The 25,819-nt window shown below is 48.6% G+C and overlaps 2 protein-coding genes across 17 annotated transcripts in view; one reads left to right on the top strand and one right to left on the bottom strand.

Moving 5' to 3' along the window:
• The window catches only part of ABCD4 (ATP binding cassette subfamily D member 4), a 28,414-nt gene extending 22,588 nt beyond the window's left edge, over positions 1–5,826 (top strand). For 11 of the 16 annotated variants that reach the window (XM_043516163.1, XM_043516161.1, XM_043516160.1 and 8 more), the window contains one exon: positions 3,869–5,826. In XM_043516163.1, the coding sequence (XP_043372098.1) occupies positions 3,869–4,263 (395 nt within the window). In that variant the 3' untranslated portion in view covers positions 4,264–5,826. The remainder of the gene's footprint in view (positions 1–3,868) is intronic. The other 5 variants (XM_038404588.2, XM_038404583.2, XM_038404586.2 and 2 more) reach the window with 1 other exon arrangement.
• LOC119856702 (acetyl-coenzyme A synthetase 2-like, mitochondrial) lies at positions 3,186–25,354 on the bottom strand. The gene is made up of 14 exons (XM_038404580.2): positions 24,685–25,354; positions 22,603–22,699; positions 22,192–22,391; positions 20,919–21,094; positions 18,558–18,710; positions 11,392–11,539; positions 10,596–10,733; positions 10,255–10,347; positions 9,674–9,786; positions 8,875–9,001; positions 8,022–8,149; positions 6,890–6,953; positions 6,241–6,362; positions 3,186–6,096 (listed from the first exon to the last, which is right to left on the bottom strand). Exons 1-14 carry the CDS (start codon positions 24,995–24,997, stop codon positions 5,920–5,922), a joined length of 2,049 nt encoding a protein of 682 aa, XP_038260508.1. The 5' UTR covers positions 24,998–25,354; the 3' UTR covers positions 3,186–5,919.
• Positions 25,355–25,819: the final 465 nt, after the last annotated feature.

Below are 25,819 nucleotides of genomic sequence, written 5' to 3'. Positions count from 1 at the left end.
GTACCCTCCAGCTGCCAGATGAAGTGTGCATCTGTCCCAGTGAACATATTTATACAGCCCCATAGTTCAGGGTGCCTGCTGGACCAAAAAAGTGGCAAATATCTGCCCTAGGGAGCTTTTGTCTGTTAGACTAAACTGTGCAAAAGAGGCTGAACAAAGGTGAGGGAGAACCAGGACTCCCACTGAGACAGAGCACAAGAGATGCTCTCCTGTGTTGGTGTCTCTAATTCTTTCCCACAACCTTAATATATTAAAATCCGTGATCGGTGCCATGGGTGGAGGGGTACTGCAGAGGATGGGAAGGCTAATGGGAAGAAGTGTGTGAGGAAGAGATGTTCGAAGGCGAGCGAGGCTGCATGGTGCACAGGGCCATTGAGCATGTTTCTGGCTCAAGAGCAGAACAGGAAAAGGCACCAGGCTGCTTGTGGGCAAAGGGAGAGTATGAATTGTCATGGGACAGTGTCTCATGAAGAAGGGACTGAAAACACACACTTTCACTGGGGCTCCTACACAGTGTTGTAGTGAGCTCCCCCTATTTTAGGGGCTGATAGCATCATCTGTTGTTAAGATTGCCTGATACTTGCCATTACAAGACTCTGTTTTCAGTTGTTTATAACTTTTGCCAAACATTAACCATTCAGGCTGAAATCTTCTATGCTGGGTGTCTGCTCAGTGTCACAGGCCTTGCTGGGCTTCCCCTTCTGAATGCTGTGTCTGGACCCATGTGCTTGATCTGTGTATTTATAAGCTCTCCTGAGTCTGGGTAGGCTCCAGCCACATGCTTTCCTGGCATGCTTTCCAGGCACTTCTAGGGAATGGGATTCCATGGTCCAACTGCCCTGGGCCTCCAGGGCCATACTTTGGAGCAAGGCCTTGAAGTTTGACAGGGAGATGGCCTTTGTATCAGGGATGTGCCTTTTGCCATCCTTCAGGAAAATCTGCCCAAATTTAGTTAAGTTATAAGCCTTTCAAAGAATTGCAACTTGCACCTGCTCATTAAAGACTTGCTAGAGCTTCAGAGCTAGCTTTGCAGAAGAGCCGATCTGCACTGGATATGCTGTAGCCCATGGCTGAGTTGGACTTTTCCCTACAATTGCTGCTGTAGGCTGTGAGAGAACTGGGCACTAGAACTGAGAGCAGGGAGCCTGTCTCTCCTGTGCTCTGTGGGATGAGGAGCCCAGGGTGGGTAAGAGACAGGAATGGGACAGGGCAGAAGGGGTCAAGTCTTAGTGGTGGAGTGGCTGTGCCCTCTAGAGCGTGTTCCTTCCAGAACCTTCAGTAGAACCCAAGACTCCTGAGTCTCACCATTGCTCTGGTGTCACCAAAGATCTGTGAAATCCACTAGTAAAGCGTTTCCCATCCCCCTCTAGTGCTGGTTACAGGGGCAACCTTAATCCTGGCATTTACTGACTTTTGAGTGCTTGACTTTGCAACCTTAATAATGCACTTTCAGTGCAGATTTGTATGCGTCTGTGTGTAGTATAGGAGGTAACTTGTGAGTGAATTTTGTGTTGTGTATCGTTGACAAAGTACAGGTAGATCTGAGTTACAGTATTGAGCTTTTTTGCCTCCATCAGGTTCTCTGGCCCACAGTGAGATAGTTGTTGGGGAGAAGGTTGTGACTGTCCTCACCACTAGATCACTTCCCCTCCAAGGGGAGGCTTGTGCATTAATTACTTGCAGTAACTGTTGGTAACGAGCGTAGCATTTTGGCAGGGAGAGTGTATCTGTGATCTATATCACAATGGGAGGTCGGGTGTAGGGATTGAGTGGAATTAAGTGGGGGAGGGGGAAGAGCAAGAGCCGCCAAGTAGGAAAAGTGATCTCATCCTTAGCTCAGTTTTTTTTATCTAGCTTGTTTACCAGGAAATTTCTTACATGGGGTTGCGTATTCAGCAAGGCTCCCTGAAAGCTCCGTCGGGGACGCTTGTAACCCCACTTAGTGCAACATTTCATAGAAAAACATCAGAAGTTATTTTTCAAAGGTTGAGCTTATGGAGGCTCCTCTTCCTTGGCTGGCGGCTGTCATAACTGGGGCCCTGGTGTTCAGCAGTGCCACACAACCCACCCTTTGGTGTGGAACTGTGCTCTGGAATCCAAACTTTTGTTTGTTTTTTCTAGCTCTAATGGTTGGGAAGATAATCTTGAAAACATGACCTGCTCCGAATCAGCGCAGTGTTGTCTGCGTATTAGCAGGCAGCCTGAAACGATACCTCTGAGAGGGAGTATTGTGGTTAGGAAGGAAAAATCAAATGCACAGCTACACAATGGAAAATAACTGGCTCAGCAGCAGCAAAGGATCTGGGGCCCATAGTGGAGCATAAATTGAATATGAACCAACAATGTGATGCATTTGAGAAAAGGCAAATATCCATTCTGGGTGTATTAACAGGAGTATCATATCTAAGCCATGGGAGGTAATTTTTCTACTCTGCCCTACTCGGCACTGGCACAGCCTCAGCTGGAGTATTGTGACCGTTTCTCAGCACAACAGTTGAAGAAAAATGTGGACAAATTGGAGGGAGTCTGGAGGAGAGCAACACAAATGATAAACAGTTTAGACAACCTGACTTGTGAGGAAAGGTTTAAAAAAACTGGGTCTGTTTAGTCTTGAGGAAAAAAGAGTGAAGGGGGGAAGCTGATAAATCTTCCAGTATGTTAAGGGCTGTTATTGAGAGGACAGTGATCAGTTTTCTCCATGTCCACTGAAGGTAGGACAAGAAGTAATGGGCTTAATCTGGAGCAAGGGAGATTCATGTTGCTATCAGGAAAAACTAACTATAGTGCTCATTAAGCACTGGAACAAGTTACCAAGGGACATTGTGGAATCCCCATCATTGGAGGTTTTTAAAAAGAGATTAGACAAAAACCTGTCCCGGTGATCTGGGTTGACTTGGTCCTACTTCAGCGCAGGGAGCTGAACTAATTAATGACTTGAGGTCCCTTCCAGCCCTGCATTTCTATGATCTATCGCATTCATCACCTTGGGATGTTGATTCTGAAACCTAAAGATCCAAATGTACCTGGCAGCCTTGTTGTTTGTTGAGCTGGATGTTTCTGCTAAAGTGAATCACCAATGGAAATGCTTACAGCACGATCCCCAGGCACCAACACCTGCAGTTTTTCCTCACAACCCCTGCCACCAGTACAGCAATCTTTGGCATATTGAAAACTGAAAATTGTGGTGTCTGTAAAATAAATTCAGTTTAATCTCTAATCAATACCCCAGGGACTCAAGGACTTAGTATTCTTAAACCCTTCATTTTTAATTTAAGTGAAATGGCTGCAGAATTTCCAGTCTGCCCCACCAGTGTGTAGCTGAATTCAGAAACATTGCCACAGAATTGAGGTCCCGTTTGTGGAGTGAAGGGGGCTGGGGTTCTAGCTTCCCCAATATCTCCAGCTCTGGAGGCTTTCTCATAGGGGAGACTTCCCCAGATTACAAGGTGTTGAAGGTTCTTAGGGAAAGACAAACCCTGGTGATACTCACTGGCATCTGGCTGTGATGGAGGGGGTACATGATGCAAGCTGCATTCTTTTGGCTCGAGTAGGAGTCCTTTTGGAAAGACCAGGTTTCCCCTTCAGCAGATAGTAGCTTTGGGAGCTGGGACCAGTGGTGAACAAACGTCCCTGCTCTGTTTCTCTGGTACCTTTTGTGGTTTGCCTAAGAGTTCCTCCATGGAGGTTTCAGCCTTGACAGCTCCATGCAGCTTGTGAGCAATGTTCTCAACAGCTGCTCAGTCCAGAATCCACACCTATAGGGAAGAGCAGGCTGGAGGGCTGGGATTGGCTGAGCTGGCTAGCTAACCTGAGTGGTTGTAGTCCTTGGATGATGCCATGTTGATGGGGCTTTCTGCTTTGCTCTCAGTACTGGATGAAGCCACCAGTGCTCTGACAGAGGAGGTGGAGAATGAGCTATACCGTACCTGCACTCAACTGGGGATGACACTAGTCAGTGTGGGACATCGCACCAGCCTGGAAAAGGTGAGACAGAGAGTGGCAGACCTATTTCCATCAGCAGAGCGGTGTGGGGGGCTGTTAGCTCCTGGACTGCATGTGGGACTGAACAGGGCAGGGAAGGGCAGGTGGATGAATGGCCTAGGCATATGTTGTCAGTGGGTGGATGGCGTGGAGTTGGGCAGGGAGGGAGAGGGATGGTGGGATGTATATGGGTCAGCTCCTGGGGAGGAAGTGGCTCCCCCCTTTGAAGCCAATGCACTCAGTTGTGTGTTGCTAAATTGCAGTTTCACAGTTGGATTTTGAAACTCTCCGGAAGAGGAAGATGGGAACTAACGAGAACCGAGAGAGTGAGGCGGCTTCCAGCCAGTGAGGGGTGCTGAAAAAAGTACCGAGGCTTGAGACTGGTTAATTACCCAGGAGCTGCAGAAACGACCTGTGCCACAGGAGATACCTGATTAGTAGAACTGTAGGAACTGCAGAGCCACCAGGAGCCAATAAGTATTCAGGGAGGAGAGTGATGGTTTCTGGATTTTACTGAAGGAACCAGGGCTGAGTCTTTCCTTTCTGCCTGTTGTCCAAACTGCTGCTTGTTGGGTGCTGCTGAGAGTGGAGGCTTCTGTCCCTCCCAGAGAGGGGCTTCTCCTCAAACCATTCCCCTAGCATCTGATCCCTTCTTCTTGCCTGTCATGGTAGGGGGGAGCAGAAGGAGCCCCACTTCTTTCTGCCTTTGAGAGGGGATAACTTTGGATGGAGTGGGGGAATTCCTGGGTGCCAGGAGAAGGCATCATTTGGTGCTATGCAAAGGCAGGGCCAGTGCTGCCTGCACTTGACTGCAGTGTGGTGCTGGCTCAGAAAGGACCATGGTCTCCACAGGGACCATTATCATTTGGGCCTGAGACTGGAATCTGCTTGGATGGACAGGGCCCATGTCTCCTCATTCTGTTCAGGGTTATGCTCAGCACATGGTGGATTAGTCCATGGAGTTTGTCGTCTTCCCCCCAGGATGAACCTCACTAGAAGCATTTTGCATGAAAATCCCAGGCCTGTTCGCATGGGGTATGTATGGCAGCATTCATCAAGCAGCCTGAGCTGGTGCCAGACAGCAGCCACCGCCTCCTGTCATCCTGCACTAGGGCTGGCCTCTGTGGGCAACTGCAGCATCCAAGTGCCACAAGCTGGTGGCCCTGGGCTACCAGAGCAGGGGTGAGTGGAAGCTGGGCTGGAGCCCCTGGCCAGGGGCTGGGCAGTGCTGCCCCGAACTGCCAGCCTTTCTGGGAGGTGCAGGTCAGCAGGGCTCACCCCTGCAGAGCCAGTGGGCCAGCCCTGGGTCCCCCCCTTCCAGTGCACCTACTCTCCTCCTCCTAGGTGTGCAGGGATGTATGGCCAGGGGAGACCCTGGGGTCAAACTTCTCCCTGTGCAGCCTGGCAGGCACCTGATCCCTGCACCCCATGCTTCAGTTCTCAAACTCCAAAGAAAGGCTGACTCTGTCTGCAGTGACACCCCTCCCCCACACAGAGCTGTGGCAGTGGGTTTGGAGCAGCTGCTGGAAAAGTGTCAGCGATTAGTGTTCTACATGGACATGCTGGATCTGGGAGCCATCCTGAAGAGACGCCTCCAATTTGGGGTTAACCAACCTCTGCCCCCTTTCTCGTTATCCAGATGCTGGGAGGGGTATGGTGGCTTCTCACTAAGGCCTTCTGCTTCTCAGGGAGGAAGCAGGGCCCCCTTCCTCACCTCCCTGCCTGCCTCACCCTCACTCTTACTGCCCCCAGACGTGGTCACTTCTCAGAGGAGTGGTCTGCTTTGGAGGTTAGTCCAAGGTCTTCAGTGCCGGTGTAAAAAATAAAGGTCTGATCTCAGCTGAATTACTGGTGCCTGCTGATTTGCTTTTCTAGACTAGGTCCCAAATTTGATGAGGGTGGGAGGAGTGAAGAAAAGGGGAGCAGAGAGCACTCATGTTACTGGCCTTGCTCCTCCTGCAGGAGGCGCTTGTGCCCCTCGATGATCTCCTCTACAGCCTCGTGGTCATCTAAGGTGGTCAGGTCCCCAAGCTCATCTGCCTTGTCCTCTACAATCTTCTTCAGGACACGGCGCATAATCTTACCTGAACGGGTCTTGGGTAGCCGCTTTGTGACCTGTGGCAGAAAAGCAGAGAAAGGGCTGGAGCCCTAAACTGGATCATCTGGGGCTGGGGACAGTGGGGAAGGGGCTTCCACTGTGCTGTTGGAACAGGGTTGAGGGCATACAGTATGGGCAGGAACAGGCCTGCGGGCTGTTACCTGAATGTATTCAGGGCTTGCATATTTTGCAATCTTCTTTGAGACCAGCTCCTTGAGTTCATTGCTCAGCCTCTCCTGAGAGACATCAGTCCCCTTCTTTAGCACAATGAACACATACGCTCCTGGGAAAAGATGGAGTTACTCATCCATGCACCAAGCCATGGTTCAGGAAGATGTCCAATGCAGGGCTAAGCACTCTGCAGCTGACTGAGATGCAGCCTGAAGTATGATGGGGGCTGAGATGGTGTGTCTGTGACCTAAGTGAATCTCAGCTCTCATCCAAACCTTTGTACTGAAGTGGTATCACCAAAGCTGAAACAGTTCCTCTCCTCCAATGAGGTTGTGGGACCTCCCTCCTGAAGATGTCCTGGAGGGAGTCCTGGGTTTGCCTGAAGCTACAAGCCCCTGCAGTGTAAGGCTACCAGAGACTTGCCCCCTTCCAGCCCAAAGCCATGTGGCTCTTGCGATGACTCCCGCCCCACAAAGCTTACCATGTGTATCGCAGGGGTGAGTGTGGTCCCTGTGTCCCCATGCCCCAGTACAAGTCAGGTATGCAGTTACCCTGAGTGACTTCTTCCCCCCACCACTACCCCTAGCAGCTGTGAAGCCCATTACAGAGATTGCAGTAGCAGGAATCAGAGCTCCTCACCTTCTCCTTTGATCTCATGAGGGAAGGCGATCACGGCTGACTCTGCCACCACTCTGTGCTGATTCTGGAACAAAACAGGTTTGCGTTTCACTTCAGCAGTCCTGGCAGGCTGGCTGCAGCCTGTCCTGCCACACACTGGCCTGGTGCAGCCAGCTGTAAGGCAGAGAGAGATGAGGAGCTCCAAAGGTGGCCTCCATGCCCTCTTCCTACTTACCTGCCACAGTAGAGTGTAGGGAAGAGGCCTGACACCTCTGCTTCCCCTTCCAGCTCGGCTTACCTCTGTGAGTGGCAACTACCCATTCTGCTCCTCCCACCCCTGCTGCAGCAGGACCAGTAACCTGTTCACAAGATCTCACTGGGTAGTTCCTGCTTAGAAACCCAGGGACGTGTCTGCTCCAAAGAGCACTGAGAGACTCCAATCTCATAACAATGGGGGCCTCCAAGGGTTAATAATCCCCTAGATTTGCATGATGCTCTGAATTCACCTAGCTGTAGCCTGAGCACCCAATAAACCTTTATCCCTCCCTTGAGTGCAAGGATAGAGCTGGGGCCTGTGCTGTTAGAACACCTTAGTTGTGATATTGGAGCTAAATACTTTGCCATCTCATCTGATGCTGCTGAGGAAAGCGGAACTTACCATACTGCAGCCCTGTGCTGGGCTTTTTGACAGAAAGGTAAGAAGGCCTGAAGTGTTTGCAGGGAGAAGGGGTTGCCCCCTACTCAGTAAAGCAGCAGGACAGCTGCAACATACTCATAGCTGTAGCTAGCTTGATGGAACTTGTGACGGGAAGAGTCCTAGTGAGACTTCAGAAATGATGGCTGCATGTTGTGATCGCTATCCCAGCTGGGTAGCTCTAGAGTTGGTTGGAAATTAGAGTGGGAGTGGTAGAGATGAGAGAACTGCTCCAGGTAGAACTTCTGCCCCATTCCCTACAAGGCCTCCTGCTGGAGCAGAAAACTCAGGCATGACACCACAGTGCTACGCTCACTCAGTGTTTCAGGGCTTCTTTACTGGGAGGCCCCCATGCCCCTGCTCTGCTCCCTGAAGAGGCTCTCCCCACCTCAGCTCTTCAGACTTGCTTATAAGCTAGGGGTCAGCTGTTTGCCACTTCTTTCTGCCCAAGCCTCTTACCACAATATCTTCCAGCTCTGCAGTGCCTAGCCTGTGCCCGCTGACATTGATTACATCGTCCAGACGTCCTGTCAGCTGGTAATATCCTTGGCTAGTACGATAGGCTCCATCTCCCGTGAAGAAAAATCCTGTGATGATCAGAACCGTGAGAGTCTCTCACAGCTAGCCTCTTCCCTCATCCCATTACCTCCATGGCTTAGGTACACCCCTCCTCACATCAACACCATCCCCCTATATACTATGCCCCCCCTAAACTCACAGCAAAGGGACTTCTCTACCCCCAGGCAACCTCATGGCTTCTCCCAGCTCTACAGCTCAGGGGCATTCCCCATTACTACCCTTAATTCTGGGGTGCATGCTCCATTGCTGGACCAGCCCCATTCCCACAAGCCTGGGACACATGCCACAGTGAAGCCCTCCATGGTCTGGACACTCTTCTCTTCCCTTTCTCTCATTGCTACAGGAGCTGACATTATCATTTGTATTACAGAAGCAATTGGTGGTCCCCACTGAGATCAGGACCCCTTTGTGCTATATATACACACACATACATAGTAAGGAGCTGTCCCTGTGTCAAAGAGCTTATGTTCCGAATAGATGAGACGGACGAAGGATGGAAGAAAGGAAGAGCCATCTCCATTTTACAGATGGGGTACTGAGGCACAGAGAAACTACGTGACTTCTCCAAAGCATTGCAGTGAGTCTGTTGGAGGCAGGAATTTAACCCAGATCTCCCATGTGCCAGTCTAGTGCATTTGCCATAAACCCCCTTCTTCATGTGGCTCTAGAAGCACCCAATCTCCAATCCGTGATCAGCTGTGCGTCTTCCTCTGTCCTTCCCTGCAAGTCCTACCTGGGTAAGGCATCAAGTAGGTTTCCAGAAATCTCTTGTGGTCATTGTAAATTGTCCGTGCCATTCCTGGCCAGGCCTGAGAGATGCAGAGGGCTCCAGAGACACCATTCTGTGTTAGGACGTTTCCCTGGAAAATAATATCCTTTGTCATGAATGGGGCTGAGGGTAACCTCCACGCTTAGTCTTGGGTCTAGTTTTACCTGCCACATCCCCACCACAACCTTCTGACTGGGAGAGACATGGAGAGCAGTGTGGGAAGATCTAGTTCACACCACCCGCAGGGAGATGATGTGCATGTGTAGCTCACTCTGCTGCTTAACACCTGGTATTGGTCCATTGCTTCTGAAAGAAGCCAATTCTCACTCAGACCCAGCCTGTTCTGTGCCCTTGTCCAGATCTTCTTCCCTTAGTGTGTTCCAGTTCCCTGGGCACTGGCACATAGCTACAGCTATGACTGTAAGTCTAGCATGGCATCCATTCAGTTACTGAGGAGCTGGAAACCACTGTTCCAGAAAATACCTTTGTAGCATTTCTGAGGCACGCCTCCAAACTTCTCCCAGGACAGGGCACTATAGAGAATGGTGCAGGAACACAGGCTGAGAAAGCAAGGGGTTGCTACCAGCTCCCTTGCTGCAGTTGCTCGAAATAGGAGGATCTGTAGGGAGTGGGACATGACCTTGGGGGTGGGTGGAAGACAGGGTGCAGCTTGCAAGTCCTCTACTTCCAGCCTCTGCCTGCTGGAGGGGATAGTATGGGAACGTTGGCTAAGAGAACCTCTGGACTGATGGTTGTAAGTTACCTTGTCATCCAGGAGGGCAGGGTTGATCCCAAAGAGTGGTCTCATGGCCATGCCTGGAAGAATCTCATCTCCAGGGCTGGATGGACGGGGAGAGATACAGATGCCTCCTGTTTCTGAGGTAAATGTAATGGTGACACCCATGAAATTAGGTCAAAGCGAAAGCGAAAGCCATGGAACACTGCTAAGAAATCCACCTTCCCCCTAAGTCCTGCATGGTTAATGCAGCTGCTTCCATGCAGGGGTTGCTGTAGGCAAGGGTCTCTGCTGTCTGGAGTTGGCTGGAAAAGATTGTTAATTAGAGATGGAAGGTCTTGCACATCTAGTCCAGCGCTGGATTGGTCCCTACCGTCTCTTCTCCAGATTAATTTAAAATCCTATCATTTATTTTACTGTCTGACCTGTGGTAGGCTCCCTGTGCTGGGCACTTGGCTACAATGGGCCATGCACATCTATGGTGATGTCTAAATAATAATTGTGCCCAGCTGAACAATCCCAGATGTGTATTACACCTCCTAAGATGGGGAGATGACTGGGGAACTGCTTAGGTGCCTGTAATGGGAGGGGTCTTCTTTGCTTCTTACCAGTTTGCCACCATGTGTCAACTACTGGGCACCGTGCATCCCCAACCACGTTGAAGTACCACTCCCATGCTTCTGTGTTGATGGGTTCTCCCACTGCAAGGGGAAAGGGAGATGAATCGTATTTAAGGGACAATTCAGAAAAATCTCTCTCCTTCCCTTTTCTGTCGACATACTGGCTTTATCAAGATCATGGACCTGGGCCAACTAATAGGCCTTCTCCTGGGTGGTATATTCTCTCTCACTGTGAAGTACTGACCCAACACACACCTCTAATCCAGCCCACTACTGAACTGAGTCAGAGTGATGGTTCAGGACTGACCAGACTATCACCTGGTACCAACCTGATCCAAGGGTCTTGAGGGAAGATCTGTCGTATCTCTTTACCCACTCGTCCCCGTATCTCAGCAGCAAGCGAATTGCTGTGGGTGCTCCATAGAACTGATTAATTCGTAACCTCTCCACTGTTTCCCAGTAACGCCCTGGAATGGGAAACTGGGCCAGTTACCTCTAGAATTGGCTCATTCAGCCTGATCCCAATACTTTCCTTGCTTCCATACCCCTGCTGTAACCAGGCCAACCTAGCTCAGGGTAAACGCCAGGAGCAGCAGCAGTGGCTCTTTCCTTCCTTGAGAGCCCTTCCTGATAACCATCTCCACAGCGCTCTCTGCGGCAGGGAAGGACACTGCTAGCATCCCCCTCAGGACCCTACCATGTGGAGGTGACTTCCCAAACATGTAATACACAAGAGACTACTCCAGAGAAGGAGAGATTTGCTCTTCTTCTTACTGCTCCACCCATGAATAAGATGGTTCCCTATCACCTCCCCTGGGGTGTGAGAGGAATTCTTCAGCTCCACACAGGGACTCAAGTCGTGCCATGGTGGCGGGAGTCTTTGGTATGTGGGCTGAGATGGGAATTAATTTCAGGCCTTGCTCTCTTCTGTATAGAGCGGCCAGGGTCACTTCCCTGCTTGCCAGAGATTTCAGAGCATGGTTACATTCATGCATTTCTAATAGCTTCTTACAGTTCTAACAGAATGGCTGCCAAGCATTTTTGAAGAAGGATCCTTGGTCCCTCAGCCTCTTTCTGCTGCCCTTCCCTGGGGCCAGGGCTCTTCTGAACCTCCTTATTACTTACCAGGATTGGGGTACACTGGAGTGCTTTCAAAAAGGACTGTGGTACCTCCGTTGCACAGAGGGCCGTACACCACGTAACTGTGCCCTGTGATCCAACCGATGTCGGCCACGCAGCCAAAGACGTCCCCATCGTGGTAATCAAACACATACTGTGCAAAAAAAGAAGAGAGCAAGAGCTGTAGCCTGGAGACAGGGCCCCCTCCTACCACAGAGGTTGCCAGAGCAGCTCTTGTGTGGGAGAGATCTGTAACTAAAGTCTCCTTTTTCTGCCAGCCTTGTCTTCCCCGTCATAGATGCCAAGGCCAGAAGGAGCCATTGTGATCACCTCACCTGTGTAACACAGGCCATAAAACTTCTCCCAAATAATTCCTAGAGCAGGTCTTTTAGAAAAAAAACATCCCATCTTGACTTAAACATTGCCTTTGATGGAGAATTCACCACAGGCTTGGCAAATTGATCCAATGCTTAATTACTGTTCAAAATTTACACCTTATTTCCAGTCTGAATTTGTCTAGCTTCAACTTCTAGTTGTTGGATCATGTTATACTTTTCTTGGCTAGACTGAAGAGCCTATTATCAAATATTTGTTCCCCATGTGAGTACTTATAGACTGTCATCAACTCACACCTTAACCTTCTCTTCAATCTAAATAGATTGAACTCCTTGAGTCTATCACTATAAGGCATGTTTTCTAATTCTTTAATCATACTCGTGGCTCTTCTCTGAACCTTTTCCAGTGTATCAACATCCTTCTTGAATTGTGGACCCCAGAACTGGACACACTATTCCAGCAGCGGTTACACTAGTGCCAAATACAGAGGTAAAATAATCTCTCTACTCCTACTTGAGATCCCCTTGTTTATCCCAGGATGCCATTAGCTCTTTTGGCCATACTGTCACACTGGGAGATCCTGTTCACCTGATTATCCACCATGACTACCAAATTGTTTTGAGTCACTGCTTCCCACCCTCTCTGCTACACCCATCTGTCACAGCTTGTCCCTGTTTAGCCCGTAAGCAGGGACTGGCCTATTCTGCATTTGCGCAGCACCCAGCACAATGGAGCCATAGTCCTGGTTAGGGCCCTGCTGAAAAAGAAATAAATAACTAAAGCAGCTTCAGTCCTGTGCTGAGGAAAGGAGCCAGGGTCCTGATGCAAATTCAAACAAGCCAGTTCCCATTACTACTGGAGTCAACACTCGAGGACTGTCGAACTCCAGAAGGCCCTTCCAAAGGTAGACTTGGCAACATGATGTCAGATGAAATTTGCTGTTGGCAAGTGCAAGGGCATGCTTGTTGGAATGAACCATTTGGACCATTCCTTCACATTGTTGGATTCTAAATTGACTGGGACCACTCATGGAAAAGAGCTGCTCTTGTGCAAACAAGTTATTAGGCTGTATAATGAATTGAACTGACCATGTGATACTGCCATTAGACAAATCAACAGTAAGTTCATAGCTGCAGTTGTGTTCAGCATTGCTTGTCACTTCACACACAGGTACAATAGAAATAGAAATGAGTGGAGGCCCAGAAGACTTCCCTCAGAGGCCAGACTATTTAGTTCAAAGAGGAGATGAGTCAGAAGATGCTCACAGATGCGATAGCTGATGGATTCCTTCATCAAGTAGTTGCTGAACCGACTAGAGGGGATGCCATTTTAGATTTAATTTTGGTGAGTAGCGAGGACCTCATAGAAGAAATGGTTGTAGGGGACAATCTTGGCTCAAGTGATCATGAGCTAATTCAGTTCAAACTAAATGGAAGGATTAACAAAAATAAATCTGCAACTAGGGTTTTTGATTTCAAAAGGGCTGACTTTCAAAAATTAAGGAAATTAGTTAGGGAAGTGGATTGGACTGAAGAACTTATGGATCTAAAGATAGAGGAGGCCTGGGATTACTTTAAATCAAAGCTGCAGAAGCTATCGGAAGCCTGTATCCCAAGAGAGGGGAAAAAATTCATAGGAAGGAGTTGTAGACCAAGCTGGATGAGCAAGCATCTTAGAGAGGTGATTAAGAAGAAGCAGAAAGCATACAGGGAGTGGAAGATGGGAGGGATCAGCAAGGAAAGCTACCTAATTGAGGTCAGAACATGTAGGGATAAAGTGAGACGGGCTAAAAGTCGAGTAGAGTTGGACCTTGCAAAGGGAATTAAAACCAATAGTAAAAGGTTCTATAGCCATATAAATAAGAAGAAAACTAAGAAAGAAGAAGTGGGGCCGCTTAACACTGAGGATGGAGTGGAGGTTAAAGATAATCTAGGCATGGCCCAATATCTAAACAAATACTTTGCCTCAGTCTTTAATAAGGCTAAAGAGGATCTTAGGGATAATGGTAGCATGACAAATGGGAATGAGGATATGGAGGTAGATATTACCATATCTGAGGTAGAAGCGAAACTCAAACAGCTTAATGGGACTAAATCGGGGGGGCCCAGATAATCTTCATCCAAGAATATTAAAGGAATTGGCACCTGAAATTGCAAGCCCATTAGCAAGAATTTTTAATGAATCTGTAAACTCAGGGGTTGTACCGTATGACTGGAGAATTGCTAACATAGTTCCTATTTTTAAGAAAGGAAAAAAAAGTGATCTGGGTAACTACAGGCCTGTTAATTTGACATCTGTAGTATGCAAGGTCTCGGAAAAAATTTTGAAGGAGAAAGTAATTAAGGACATTGAGGTCAAAGGTAAATGGGACAAAATACAACATGGTTTTACAAAAGGTAGATCATGCCAAACCAACCTGATCTCCTTCTTTGAGAAAGTAACAGATTGTTTAGACAAAGGAAATGCAGTGGATCTAATTTACCTAGATTTCAGTAAGGCATTTGATACGGTGCCACATGGGGAATTCTTAGTTAAATTGGAAAAGATGGGGATCAATATGAAAATTGAAAGGTGGATAAGGAATTGCTTAAAGGGGAGACTACAGCAGGTCATACTGAAAGGTGAACTGTCAGGCTGGAGGGAGGTTACCAGTGGAGTTCCTCAGGGATCAGTTTTGGGACCAATCTTATTTAATCTTTTTATTACTGACCTCGGCACAAAAAGTGGGAGTGTGCTAATAAAGTTTGCAGATGATACAAAGCTGGGAGGTATTGCTAATTCGGAGAAGGATTGGGATATTATACAGGAGGATCTGGATGACCTTGTAAACTGGAGTAATAGTAATAGGATGAAATTTAATAGTGAGAAGTGTAAGGTTATGCATTTAGGGATTAATAACAAGAATTTTAGTTACAAGTTGGGGACGCATCAATTAGAAGTAACGGAAGAGGAGAAGGACCTTGGAGTATTGGTTGATCATAGGATGACTATGAGCTGCCAATGTGATATGGCTGTGAAAAATGCTAATGCGGTTTTGGGATGCATCAGGAGAGGCATTTCCAGTAGGGATAAGGAGGTTTTAGTACCATTATACAAGGCACTGGTGAGACCTCACCTAGAATACCGTGTGCAGCTCTGGTCTCCCATGTTTAAAAAGGATGAATTCAAACTGGAGCAGGTACAGAGAAGGGCTACTAGGATGATCCGAGGAATGGAAAACTTGTCTTATGAAAGGAGACTTAAGGAGCTTGGCTTGTTTAGCCTAACTAAAAGAAGATTGAGGGGAGATATGATTGCTCTCTATAAATATATCAGAGGGATACATACAGGAGAGGGAGAGGAATTATTTAAGCTCAGCACCAATGTGGACACAAGAACAAATGGATATAAACTGGCCACCAGGAAGTTTAGACTTGAAATCAGACGAAGGTTTTTAACCATCAGAGGAGTGAAGTTTTGGAATAGCCTTCCAAGGGAAGCAGTGGGGGCAAAAGATCTAGCTGGTTTTAAGATTCTACTTGATAAGTTTATGGAGGAGATGGTATGATGGGATAATGGGATTTTGGTAAGTAATTGATCTTTAACTATTCAGGGTAAATAGGCCAAATCCCCTGAGATGGGATATTAGATGGATGGGATCTGAGTTACCCAGGAAAGAATTTTCTGTAGTATCTGGCTGGTGAATCTTGCCCATATGCTCAGGGTTTAGCTGATTGCCATATTTGGGGTCGGGAAGGAATTTTCCTCCAGGGCAGATTGGAGAGGCCTGGAGGTTTTTCGCCTTCCTCTGTAGCATGGGGCATGGTTGACTTGAGGGAGGCTTCTCTGCTCCTTGAAGTCTTTAAACCACGATTTAAGGACTTCAATAGCTCAGACATGGGTGAGGTTTTTCATAGGAGTGGGTGGGTGAGATTCTGTGGCCTGCGCTGTGCAGGAGGTCGGACTAGATGATCAGAATGGTCCCTTCTGACCTTAGTATCTATGAATCTATAAGAAGGGATGTGACAGTGGCATATCAATTTGTCAGTTAAAAAAAAAAAAAAAAGTTTCTTTCCAATTGCCAGCCCTCAAACTCCCCTGTGAGCAGAACTGGTCTCCTTCCACCTTACAACACTGTCTAATAAAGACAAATAGTTGTGTTGCTGCTCTGCAAGCCAGAATAGATTCCAACCTCTCTCTCTTGCGGCGTTGGCTCTGCAGGGCTAGCAGGCGGACACCCCTCTGGCCCTCTCCGCAAGGTAAGCTTGGCTCTGCACCAGCACAGGGAGCTAGAGTTCAGACATTGCTATTTTCCACACCCTCCCATTTCATTGGATGCCATGCTGGAGTAGGGGGAGGGACAGAATGTCCTAGACTAACTGGATAGCAGGGCTGGCCCTGAGAGTGAAACAAGTATTTTACTTGGGCCTGGCTCCTCTTACTCCATTTCCTGTGTGTTTAACACCAAGCAAGTTTCTTAGTGTAATGTCTTTTGGAAGCCCTTTGTTTCTTGGCCGTTGCTCTAGGATCCACCATTTCCAGCAATACTTTAAAAGCCTTTCATCCCTTACAAACATGCTGTAGCTGCCATTAGGTTTGCTGTGGCAATGCTCCAGCAGCTCCCCGCAAAGTGGGCCCAGCGGAACGTGACAAATGAGGATTCCAGGGATGAGGAAGGCTCTGGTGTGTTTGTAATGGAAACTCGCTGTCCTCTGTGCTAGTCTCTGTTTAAAATAACAGAGTATTCAAGCAGCAGCAGCTTGCTGAACCCAGCCGGGGAAAACGAGCAGGAATTCATTCCAGCTCTGGTCAAGTTTTCCAGAGCAGCTGGAGCTAAAGTGGCCGTGTGTTGGAATTAGACAGTGCTGCCTGATTCCCACGTTCCTGTCCTGGGACAACATCCGCTGCCTTCAGCTTTCTGTTCTCATGAGCTGCCCCAGTATTGCCAAGCAATAGCTACACAGAATGCAGTGGCCAGCAGGACAACTGTACCAAGCCAGGGGTCTAGTGAGGGTTAAGCATGTTGCTTTGTTCTGTGTCAAATCACTGGCTCCCTGATTTCCACATGTCCCACCCCCAAGACACACAGGGCATTTCAGACCTAAGTCACCAGATCTGGCCTCACACGAACATTAGATGCACCAAGGCTAGGACTGGAGCCCTCTGGTAAGAAGGCCTGGGTGGAGGTGTGAAGGTCCCTGGATCAGGTATAGGGGGAGCTTGCCCATGGCTAAGGAGCCCACACTGAGGTGTTTAGAAAGGGATTTGTCTCATGAGGAGCTAGAAGGGTGGCTCTTGTGTAACACCGACAGGCCCTGGTGGTCAGTGGGTAAGAACAAACCTGAGATCTATGGAGCTTAGTGCATGAGTGTCTACTGCATGAGCTAAAAGTGACATGGCTGTTAGCTAAGGCTGTAGAGCAGACTCATTAATCTCTCTCTCTCTCTCTCTCTCTAAGTGGTCTTGGTGCCACTAGATTGGACAGAACACCACACCCAGGAGATGTGTGGGTTACACTTGGAAGCTGGTTTGCTTGAACTGTCTCAAGCAATGGACTTGTCCCCACTTCCCTTGGGGGAGGCTGTTCTGCAGCCCAGTACTGCGCTGTCTCAGGAACACGAGTGTGGCTCAGCACGTGAGCTCCCAGCAGCTCTGACTCCAGCTCTCTCTCATGTCTACACAGCAAAAACCAACAACCCCACGGCAGTGAGTCTCTGCACCTAGGTCAATGGGTGCCCAGTGCTCACACTGCAGCGCTAGAAATAGCCATGTAGACATTCATGCTCAAGCTCTGAAGCCCGGGGGAAGAGGGTGGGTGTCAGAGCCTGAGCTCCAGCCTAAGTGGGAATGTCTACACAGCTAGTTTTAGTGGCGTGGCATGAGCCTGAGTCTGTACACCCGGGCTCTGAGACTTGCTGCCGTGGGGTTTTTCCCCCCAAGTGTAAATGTATCTTCAAAGGTCTTGCATACAGGCAACCTAATGACTGGAATAAAATCTGGGACATTGCTGTCTGTTTTAGGGGCTTCCTCTTCCCAAAGCTACCTCTGCTCCATTGAAGTATGGACCCCTCTTTTTAGTGCTCTAGGGGCTCTCTTCAGGAGCAGAGCTTTCACTCTCATGTATGCTTGGTGTAGTTGAAGCTCAGAACACAGGGGGCTTGGAGGTGTCTCTCTCTCTCTCTGTAAGTATATCCTGTATTCCCCTCTGCCGACCTGTAAGCAGGTTGCTGGCTAAACTGCAAGAGCACGTATGCAGAGAAGGAAAAGGCTGGGTTATTTCTGTAAGATACCAGCCATTTCTCCCTCTCCATCCCCTGGAATAAACTGCCTGGGTGTCTGAGCAATGCTTTTCTCTGTGGGTGGAGCACCCTCCCTGAACTGATTGGCTCAGGGTGTGGCGAAGACAGAAGAAGGAAAAAACAAATGTTTACACATAAATGACTGTTAATATAAAACCTATGTCTTGCTGGTGTTTGCTGCTCCTCCCCCCTTTCTACTTCATATGTCATCTTGGCAGCTCTTTGAGGCATAGACCATCTCTTCCCAAGGGTGGGAGCAGTGCCCAGCACAACAGGGCACCCAGGTCTACCTGGGGCCTCTGGGTGCTACTATAAGTAATGAATAATTGACCTGCTCTAGAACATGCACTGGTGCCCCCTGTTGCCTGGACTCAGCCCTGCTTCATTCCTAGTAACCGTCTTGCTCTCCAGCAGCTGGACCCCTAATAACATTAGCAGCTCCCAGATTGTGCTTTAGCTCAAATAGTAGAGACATGGTCTTGTCATCATAGCTTGGTAATTCTGCTGCCTGTACACCTTGACCCCATGTCCCTGGTGTCTGTGTCTAGGCCTCGTTACCTTGTGTGTGATGGCAGCATAGAGCAAGTATCCTGCCTGGGAGTGGACCAGCCCCTTGGGTTTGCCAGTACTGCCTGATGTGTAGAGAAGGAACAGCAAGTCTTCACTCTCCATGGCAGCAGGCTCACAGCATACATCCTCTTTCATCATTTCCTATGACACAAAACAGAGAGGGTCTCACTCAGCTCCAGGATCTCCTCACAGCCCTCAGATTTCCCTCCACTCTCCCCACACTTGCTCTGACCTTACATTTCCTTAGTCATTTTCTAAGCCCAGAAGAGCTGAATGGAAAGCATTGTAAACGTCAGAGAAATGAACCCCACTGTGGCTTATCCCTCTGCTGCCTGGTGATGGGCCAACGCTGCCTGGCAGGGGGATAGCCCTGCGGAGGCTGGGACAGCACTCCAGCAAACCAGACCCTAACCCCTCTCCCCGCATTCAAGCTCTTGAATCTTGTTGCTTCTTCTTCCTTCCTACATTTCTCAAGTCCATCTCTTCCTCTCCTTCCCTATGGCTAACGTCTCGTCCAATTAGTCAATTCTCATCTTGCCTTGGTCAATTCTCATCTTCTTTGCTGCTGCTCTTGCTTCCCTGCCTGATCCTCTTCAGTACATACCAGAATGGGTGCTGCCACTGGGACCATGCCACCCACCTCTTTTCAGAGCCCTTCAGTGTCTTCCTTTCACCTTCCACATCTGGTTTAAGGTTCTTTTCCTCCCGCTCACAAGGCCCTACAGAACGCTGCCCCATCAACATCTTCACTCTCATTTCTTCCTCTATTTCCTTAGCGTCCTAGTCATGTCTTTGCATCTTCTGTGCTGCCCTTAAGCTTTGAATTCCCTCCCACTCCCAAACGCTCACCCCCTCTTCATTCAGCTGGCTCCTTGAAACGCAGAACTAGAACGCAGAACTGAAAAGTGACTATCAAAATGGCATCAATGGGGCCAGTGTTTATTGTTTTTCACTCTTGCCAGATCAAGTGTGCTGTGTTCAAGTAAACGGAGGGGTTTTCTTCCACATGCTGGCACCACAAACTCCCAATGGGTTCTGAGGGTCAAGCTGGCTCTTGCTGGCTCAGGCATTACCACCAGTAATAACGATTCTGCAGTTGGGACGCACTTAAAAATTCTGTTGAGGCACTGTCCAGAATAGACTCCAGCTCCCTCTCCCAGGCCTGTGTAGCCAGCAGGAGTAAAAGGCTGTAATCACTGAGCCAGCAGCTCTAACGCTGAACCCTGCCACAGAGCAGCTCTCCTGAGTAGGAAGAAGCCATTTGTTCCTGTCACTTTTCTACCATAACAGAATTCTATGAGAAGCCTTCTCATGTTAATTAGGTTATTTGTTGAGCACAGACAGTGAGCTCTGCTCTGTACAAAACATGGTGGAGGCAGTTGTTCTAAACCCAGGAGCTAACAACAAAATACTTCTTCAGCAAGCGTAAGTGCTGCTACCCTGAGGTCTGACCATCATTGGGTGCATTGTGCCTAACTAGGAGCGTAAACACCAAGAGAGACAGCCCGCGTCACTGTCTATGCCAGGGGTAGGCAACCTATGGCATGCGTGTCAAAGGTGGCACACGAGCTGATTTTCAGTGGCACTCACACTGCCCAGGTCCTGGCCACCAGTCCGGGGGGCTTTGCATTTTAATTTAATTTTAAATGAAGCTTCTTAAACATTTTAAAAACCTTATTTACTTTACATACAACAATAGTTTAGTTATATATTATAGACTTATAGAAAGAGACCTTCTAAAAACATTAAAATATATTACTGGCACACAAAACCTTAAAGTGAATAAATGAAGACTCGGCACACCGCTTCTGAAAGATTGCTGACCCCTGGTCTATGCCTTGTATAGCACTGATTGCTAGGACTGCAGTCAGTAAATGTGGCTGTGGGCCCCACCCAGACTGGAATAGAAGGGTACTGCAGGCCAGGAATAAAGTGCATGGACAAAGCTGTGTGGAGAGCCCAGGGCTGGAATAGCAGGGCGTGCTACAGACCAGGTCTGAGGTACATGGACAGATAGTTTTCAAGGTCTTGCCCACACTATTGCAGGCTCTGGTTAGTACTGCCAGCCCCTGATGTTACATAGAGAATACTGTGTCTCCAAGAGCTCCCCACATTAACATTCATTCTGGAGAGCAGGGCAACTGTTGTTGGGAAGGTTCCTGGCCTGGGCATTAAGCTTCGGACCATGACACTGTTACCCCCAGAACAATGTCCCCAGTGCAACTAAGTGCAAACAGGGTCCTTTGGGCTGGACTGGAAACCCCCCCCTCCCCCCCACTTCTCCTGATTCCCTAGAGCAGATGTCCTATCATAGGGGGAAGTTGGTTGTAGCTCCACATGGCATCTCACCTCTTCCAGTGGCACATCCAGTTTTGACATGGGAACCTTCTGCTCAGTCCTCATGGAAACCAGAACTCGCTTCACCAGTGGGCACGCATGCACGGCCTGGTCCACTGTCTGCTTCAGCTCAATAACCTTGCCCCCCCTCAACCCCTGGTTCACAGTGATCACTGTCTCTGACTGTGCTGAAGAGGGCAAAAGAGAAGAAAATGAACAGCAGCATGATCAGCCCTTCCCCTCAGCCCAGCTGCCCCTCTGCCCTCCATCATTATTACCATGATGTCTAGCACCCCTCCCCCCCCGGCTCTAGACACACATCTAACCCTGCCCTGCCCCACATGTCTTTTCTCTCTCCTTCCCCCTCCCGTCTCCAGTTTTCATTGCCTCTCTTTAAAATAAAAGCAGCAGTTTTAAACTCTTTCTTTCCCATTAATGTGTCCCATTAAGTCACATACAACTTGATGAGAGACAGCACTCCAGGTCCTTGCTCTCTCTGATAAAGCAGAGAACTCAAGCCCCCGCACCGAGAGATGATGGCTTGAGAGACCCTGCTGCTCTAGGAGCTTATTTTTAAAATGCTGAATTTGATGAAGCCGGGCACAGCATCCACTGGGCTGGAAGAGGCTTCTAGTGAGACCTAGTGAATTGCATCAGGGGAGGCCCTCTACTGGGATACAGTATTTAGTCCTCTCCTCCCTGCCGTGCATCATCATGGCAGGATTCCTTAATCATCCCTGATAGGGCAGGGGATGTTTCTCCTTAAAGAGGTCCAAGGAGCAGCATTCCAGCACCGTCCCTTGGCAGCATGTGCCACTGCTGAGCTCTGCTTAGGGTTAGAGAGCGTCTCTAAATATTGAACCTGAACTTCCCTGGATGCATCTTAAGCCTCCTCCTTCCAGGCCTGCCCGTGGGAATGAGTGATGCCTGTGCAAACCGTTTCATCTCCCTCAGTCAACTTCCTGGCTGCAGCTTTTATTTTCCAAACCGTCTCTCAGGGCAGGGCTTGTCTGTAGCTACAGCTTGTGGGGAGTTGTGGTGTTGTTCTTGGGTGGCCTGAGCATGTGATCCAGGGCCCACTTGTTTCCTCCACTCCCTTAGGCCACTCTCTCCTCCATGGCCGGAGGAGTAAGAACGCCGGGGCCAGGAAGCTTTGGGCACAAACCCCACACCCTCAGCCCCACTGATCACTGAAGCTGACAGAGGTTTATATTGTTTCCAAGGGGCCAGGCTGAAGAGACAATTTGTGCACAGAGCACCTATCAATTGTGAAGAAGGCTCTTACCATCCCGGATCCTGTCAGCTAGAGCCTCAGAGCTGAAACCGGCAAATACCACAGTGTGTACGGCTCCTATCCGGGCACAGGCTAGCATGCTTGCCACAGCCAGAGGGCATGGGGGCATGTAGATGGTGACTCGGTCACCTTTTCTCACTCCCTGTCGTTTCAAGGTGTTTCCCAGACGGCAGGTCAACTCAAGCAGTTCTCTGTCCAAAAAAACCAGCTTGTAGTTAGAAGCTTTCCCATCCCAGAAGCTTCTCTGAACTGGGAACAGATGGGGCTAACCTCCCTTCCCTTCTGGGAGCCCCACAGAGCTGGAGATGAATGACTCTGGTCCCTTAATCAGATAAGTAACCATACCAGACCTCTGTGCTCAATTCCTTTAGCTCAGGGCCCCTTGATGGGGTAAGTACTGACCTGTATGTAACCCGAACTTCTTTCCCAGGCTCATCTTTCTCCCAGATCAGGGCCACTTTGTTTGGGGCTATATGGACGTGTCGATCCAGACAATTCACTGAAAGAGAAGATTGACTGTCATTACAGGCTCAGCTATTTTCAATTCTAGTAAAGTCAGTGTTCACGACTCCATTTTCTGAATACAAACAGGGTGGCTGCATTGTAAGTTTGACTGTTATTCAGCCTATTAAACCACATCATTGCTAGCACCAGCCATCAGGTCAGAAGCACCTCCCCAATCCCACTCCCACACCTTTCTCCCTGCCACACCCATGACCATCCTCCTCATCCTTACTTGCAATCTGCACAATCCTAACCAGAAACTGCCCCCAAACACCCTGAGTAACCATAACAGCCCTTTGCACTTCTCCTTGGTGGCTCTCTGAGTGCCTTATGAATATTAACTCAGTCATTTCTCAGCAACCCTGTGTGGCAGGTAAGCAATCCACAGGGAACACTACACCTCCCACTGAAATGCAGCTGCCTCTTTAGTGGAATGGGGCAGCTATTAAACAGTGACAGCAGCACTCCAGAAGGCAGTTTAGGACAGGAAGTGAGGAGCGCCGCAGAGGGAATGTAGGGAAGTAGAATGCAATCACCTGAGATGGAATAGGGCCAGAACTCTGGGCGTACGTAGAGTTCCTTGGAATGTTGAATGACCACAAGTGGTCAAGACCTTGGTTTTAAATCTTATCCCAAAGTGGGCTCCTCTGAAAGCACAAGTGTTGCCAACACTTGTAGTTTTATGGGGAGTCTAATTACATATGTTGTTTGTTGTAGAGCTCCAGCTCCCGGAGTTGTGATTAGGTGAGACTTTCAGCTTTCATTTAAAAAAAATAAATTTCTCTCCCTCATGGTTCCAGAGAAAAGCTTGAAAATCTGACCCCTAAAGGCTCAAAAACCAGAAGGCAAATAAAAAAAGAACTAAAACTTATTTTTGAAATCTCATGATTTTGGGGGGCCTGACTCACGATTTTTGAGTGATTGGAGTTGGCAGTGCTACTATCTAGCGCTGTGAAGAGGCACTCCTTGATAATGGATAAGGAAAGAGCACTAACTTCTATTTGATGACCTCAGTAGTACATGGGTGCACCTTTGAGGACTCCCACAAAAGAGTACTGACCAGGCCCAATGACACAGCTTGCGAGAGCAGCTAGGCTCACAGCACATGGTGGTCCATCTGTATTCACACATCCTAATGAGACACACTTGCTCCCCTACAACCAATCACATTCCTACACACCTACCACACATAGCCAATTGGAACGTTCCTGGCAGGCGTCCTCTGGCTGAACTTGTGCCTGGATCTGAGAGACCATCCCTCATTTGAACCCTTTCACCAGAATGTGCTGCTCAGCTCTACCTCCCTAGTTTTTCTTCAAGTGAAAGTGTTGGATTGAGTGGCACCATTGAGCACTGCCAGACTTGTGTGTGAGGAGAATAAGACTGGGAACAAACACGCCAGGGAAAGTGGGGGTCAGAGGCAAGTGCTGTCCTACACTCACACCCTCGCTCTCTGACACACTTTTTTCCCTTGCCCTCCTCCCTCTTTGGTGTCTGTTCCTCAGACTATTCCTCTAAGTTTAGGATTTCCACAGGCAGGGGAAAGACAGATCGGTGCACTTCCAAGAAAGTGTCTAAAAACAGGTTTCAGAGTAGCAGCCGTGTTAGTCTGTATTCTCAAAAAGAAAAGGTTTACTTGTGGCATCTTAGAGACTAACAAATTTATTTGAGCATAAGCTTTCGTGAGCTACTTCATCGGATGAAGTGAGCTGTAGCTCACGAAAGCTTATGCTCAAATAAATTTGTTAGTCTCTAAGGTGCCACAAGTACTCCTTTTCTTTTTGTCTAAAAACAGAAAGCTAATTCTTGCTGCCATAGAACTTCCCCAGTAGCCACTAGCTAACAGAAGGAGTTAAAGTGTGTGCATTCCCAGGAACAGATTCATGAGAGTGAAAAGGATCCATCCTGAAGATGCTGGGACCAGGTGGGTTCCCCAAGAGGCCAGCAAACTGGGGTGGGGAAGTCTGGCTTCCTGCTTACCTGCTACATTCAGTTGTCCTCCCAGGAACCAGGACACCCAGCCCTGCTGTAGATTACAGTCTTGTACAGAGTGAAAAGGATTAATCCACATGAGTCGGTTTCTCCCTAGAGCTCCCCAGAATTCATCTACCTGCTCCACTGACATCTTGTAGAGCCCTGGGTGGTCCCTTGATCCAGCGAACGCTACGGCTTCTGGCATATATGCACTCAGGGGCCCGCCACTCCAAGCTCTAGCTATTCCAGAAGAAAAGGGTCCTCTAGAGGATTGACAGAAGACTTTTAGGCAGCAAGCCCTAGGAAGCAGCCAGGCCATGATCCAGGTTTGCAAGAGAGATCCCCAACTCTGCAACAAGCAGGAAATGGTCTTCAGAACTCTGCTTTTCTTCTTTAGGTACAAACCTCAGGCTAAGAGCTTTCAGTCTGCCCTGGAGCCGTGGTGTTGAGCGGGAAGGAGTGGAGTGTTAGCTGGGTCTCTCTCTGTCCATCAGATTATAAATCTGCACTCAGCAGACAGCTCAAGAGGTGCGCCGTCTCTTCCTGACACGCTTTCTCGCCTCTTCCAGATGGATACATGAAAAGGAAATTCAATCCCTTTTAAGGGAGGAAAGGGGGTGGGCTGTAGGAATGTTTGACTGGAATAACCTTCATGCTAATCTGAATTCTGACGACTGCTCTTGCACTGAAGCCAGAACTGGCTGGTGATTGTATTCTCAGCAGCCGGAGCAATCCAGGCTGGCCTGTGTCACCTTACACTTTCCCTTTGTCCTATCACTAACCTGCCCTTGCTTAGAGGTTAAATGGAGCACTTTGCCTGCTGGGTTGATCTGACCCCACCCAAGCCTCCTGCCTATCTGCTCTGCTTGAATTCTTTTCCCAATCTCACTTTGTGCCTCCCCCACTCACGCAACCCCCTGTACCTGTAATTATTTCCCTTCCTTTATGTTCCAAATGACCTCACTCTCCTTAGTCAGAATCCTCCTAAAAACACTCTTCTGAAGTCTTTCAGCTACAGTCCATCACAGAACTATGGGTCTATTATGAGTCTATGAAAATGCTTTCCTGACTGACTGGGCTGTTTATTTACACTCTCTGGGGTAGGTACCGTGCCTTCCTCTTTATTGTCATTGCTATTTAT

Source organism: Dermochelys coriacea, chromosome 6 (genome assembly GCF_009764565.3).
Source record: "Dermochelys coriacea isolate rDerCor1 chromosome 6, rDerCor1.pri.v4, whole genome shotgun sequence".
Taxonomy (NCBI): domain Eukaryota; kingdom Metazoa; phylum Chordata; order Testudines; family Dermochelyidae; genus Dermochelys; species Dermochelys coriacea.
The sequence above is the reverse complement of the archived record's forward strand: the minus strand, read 5'-3'. Positions and strand labels throughout refer to the sequence as shown.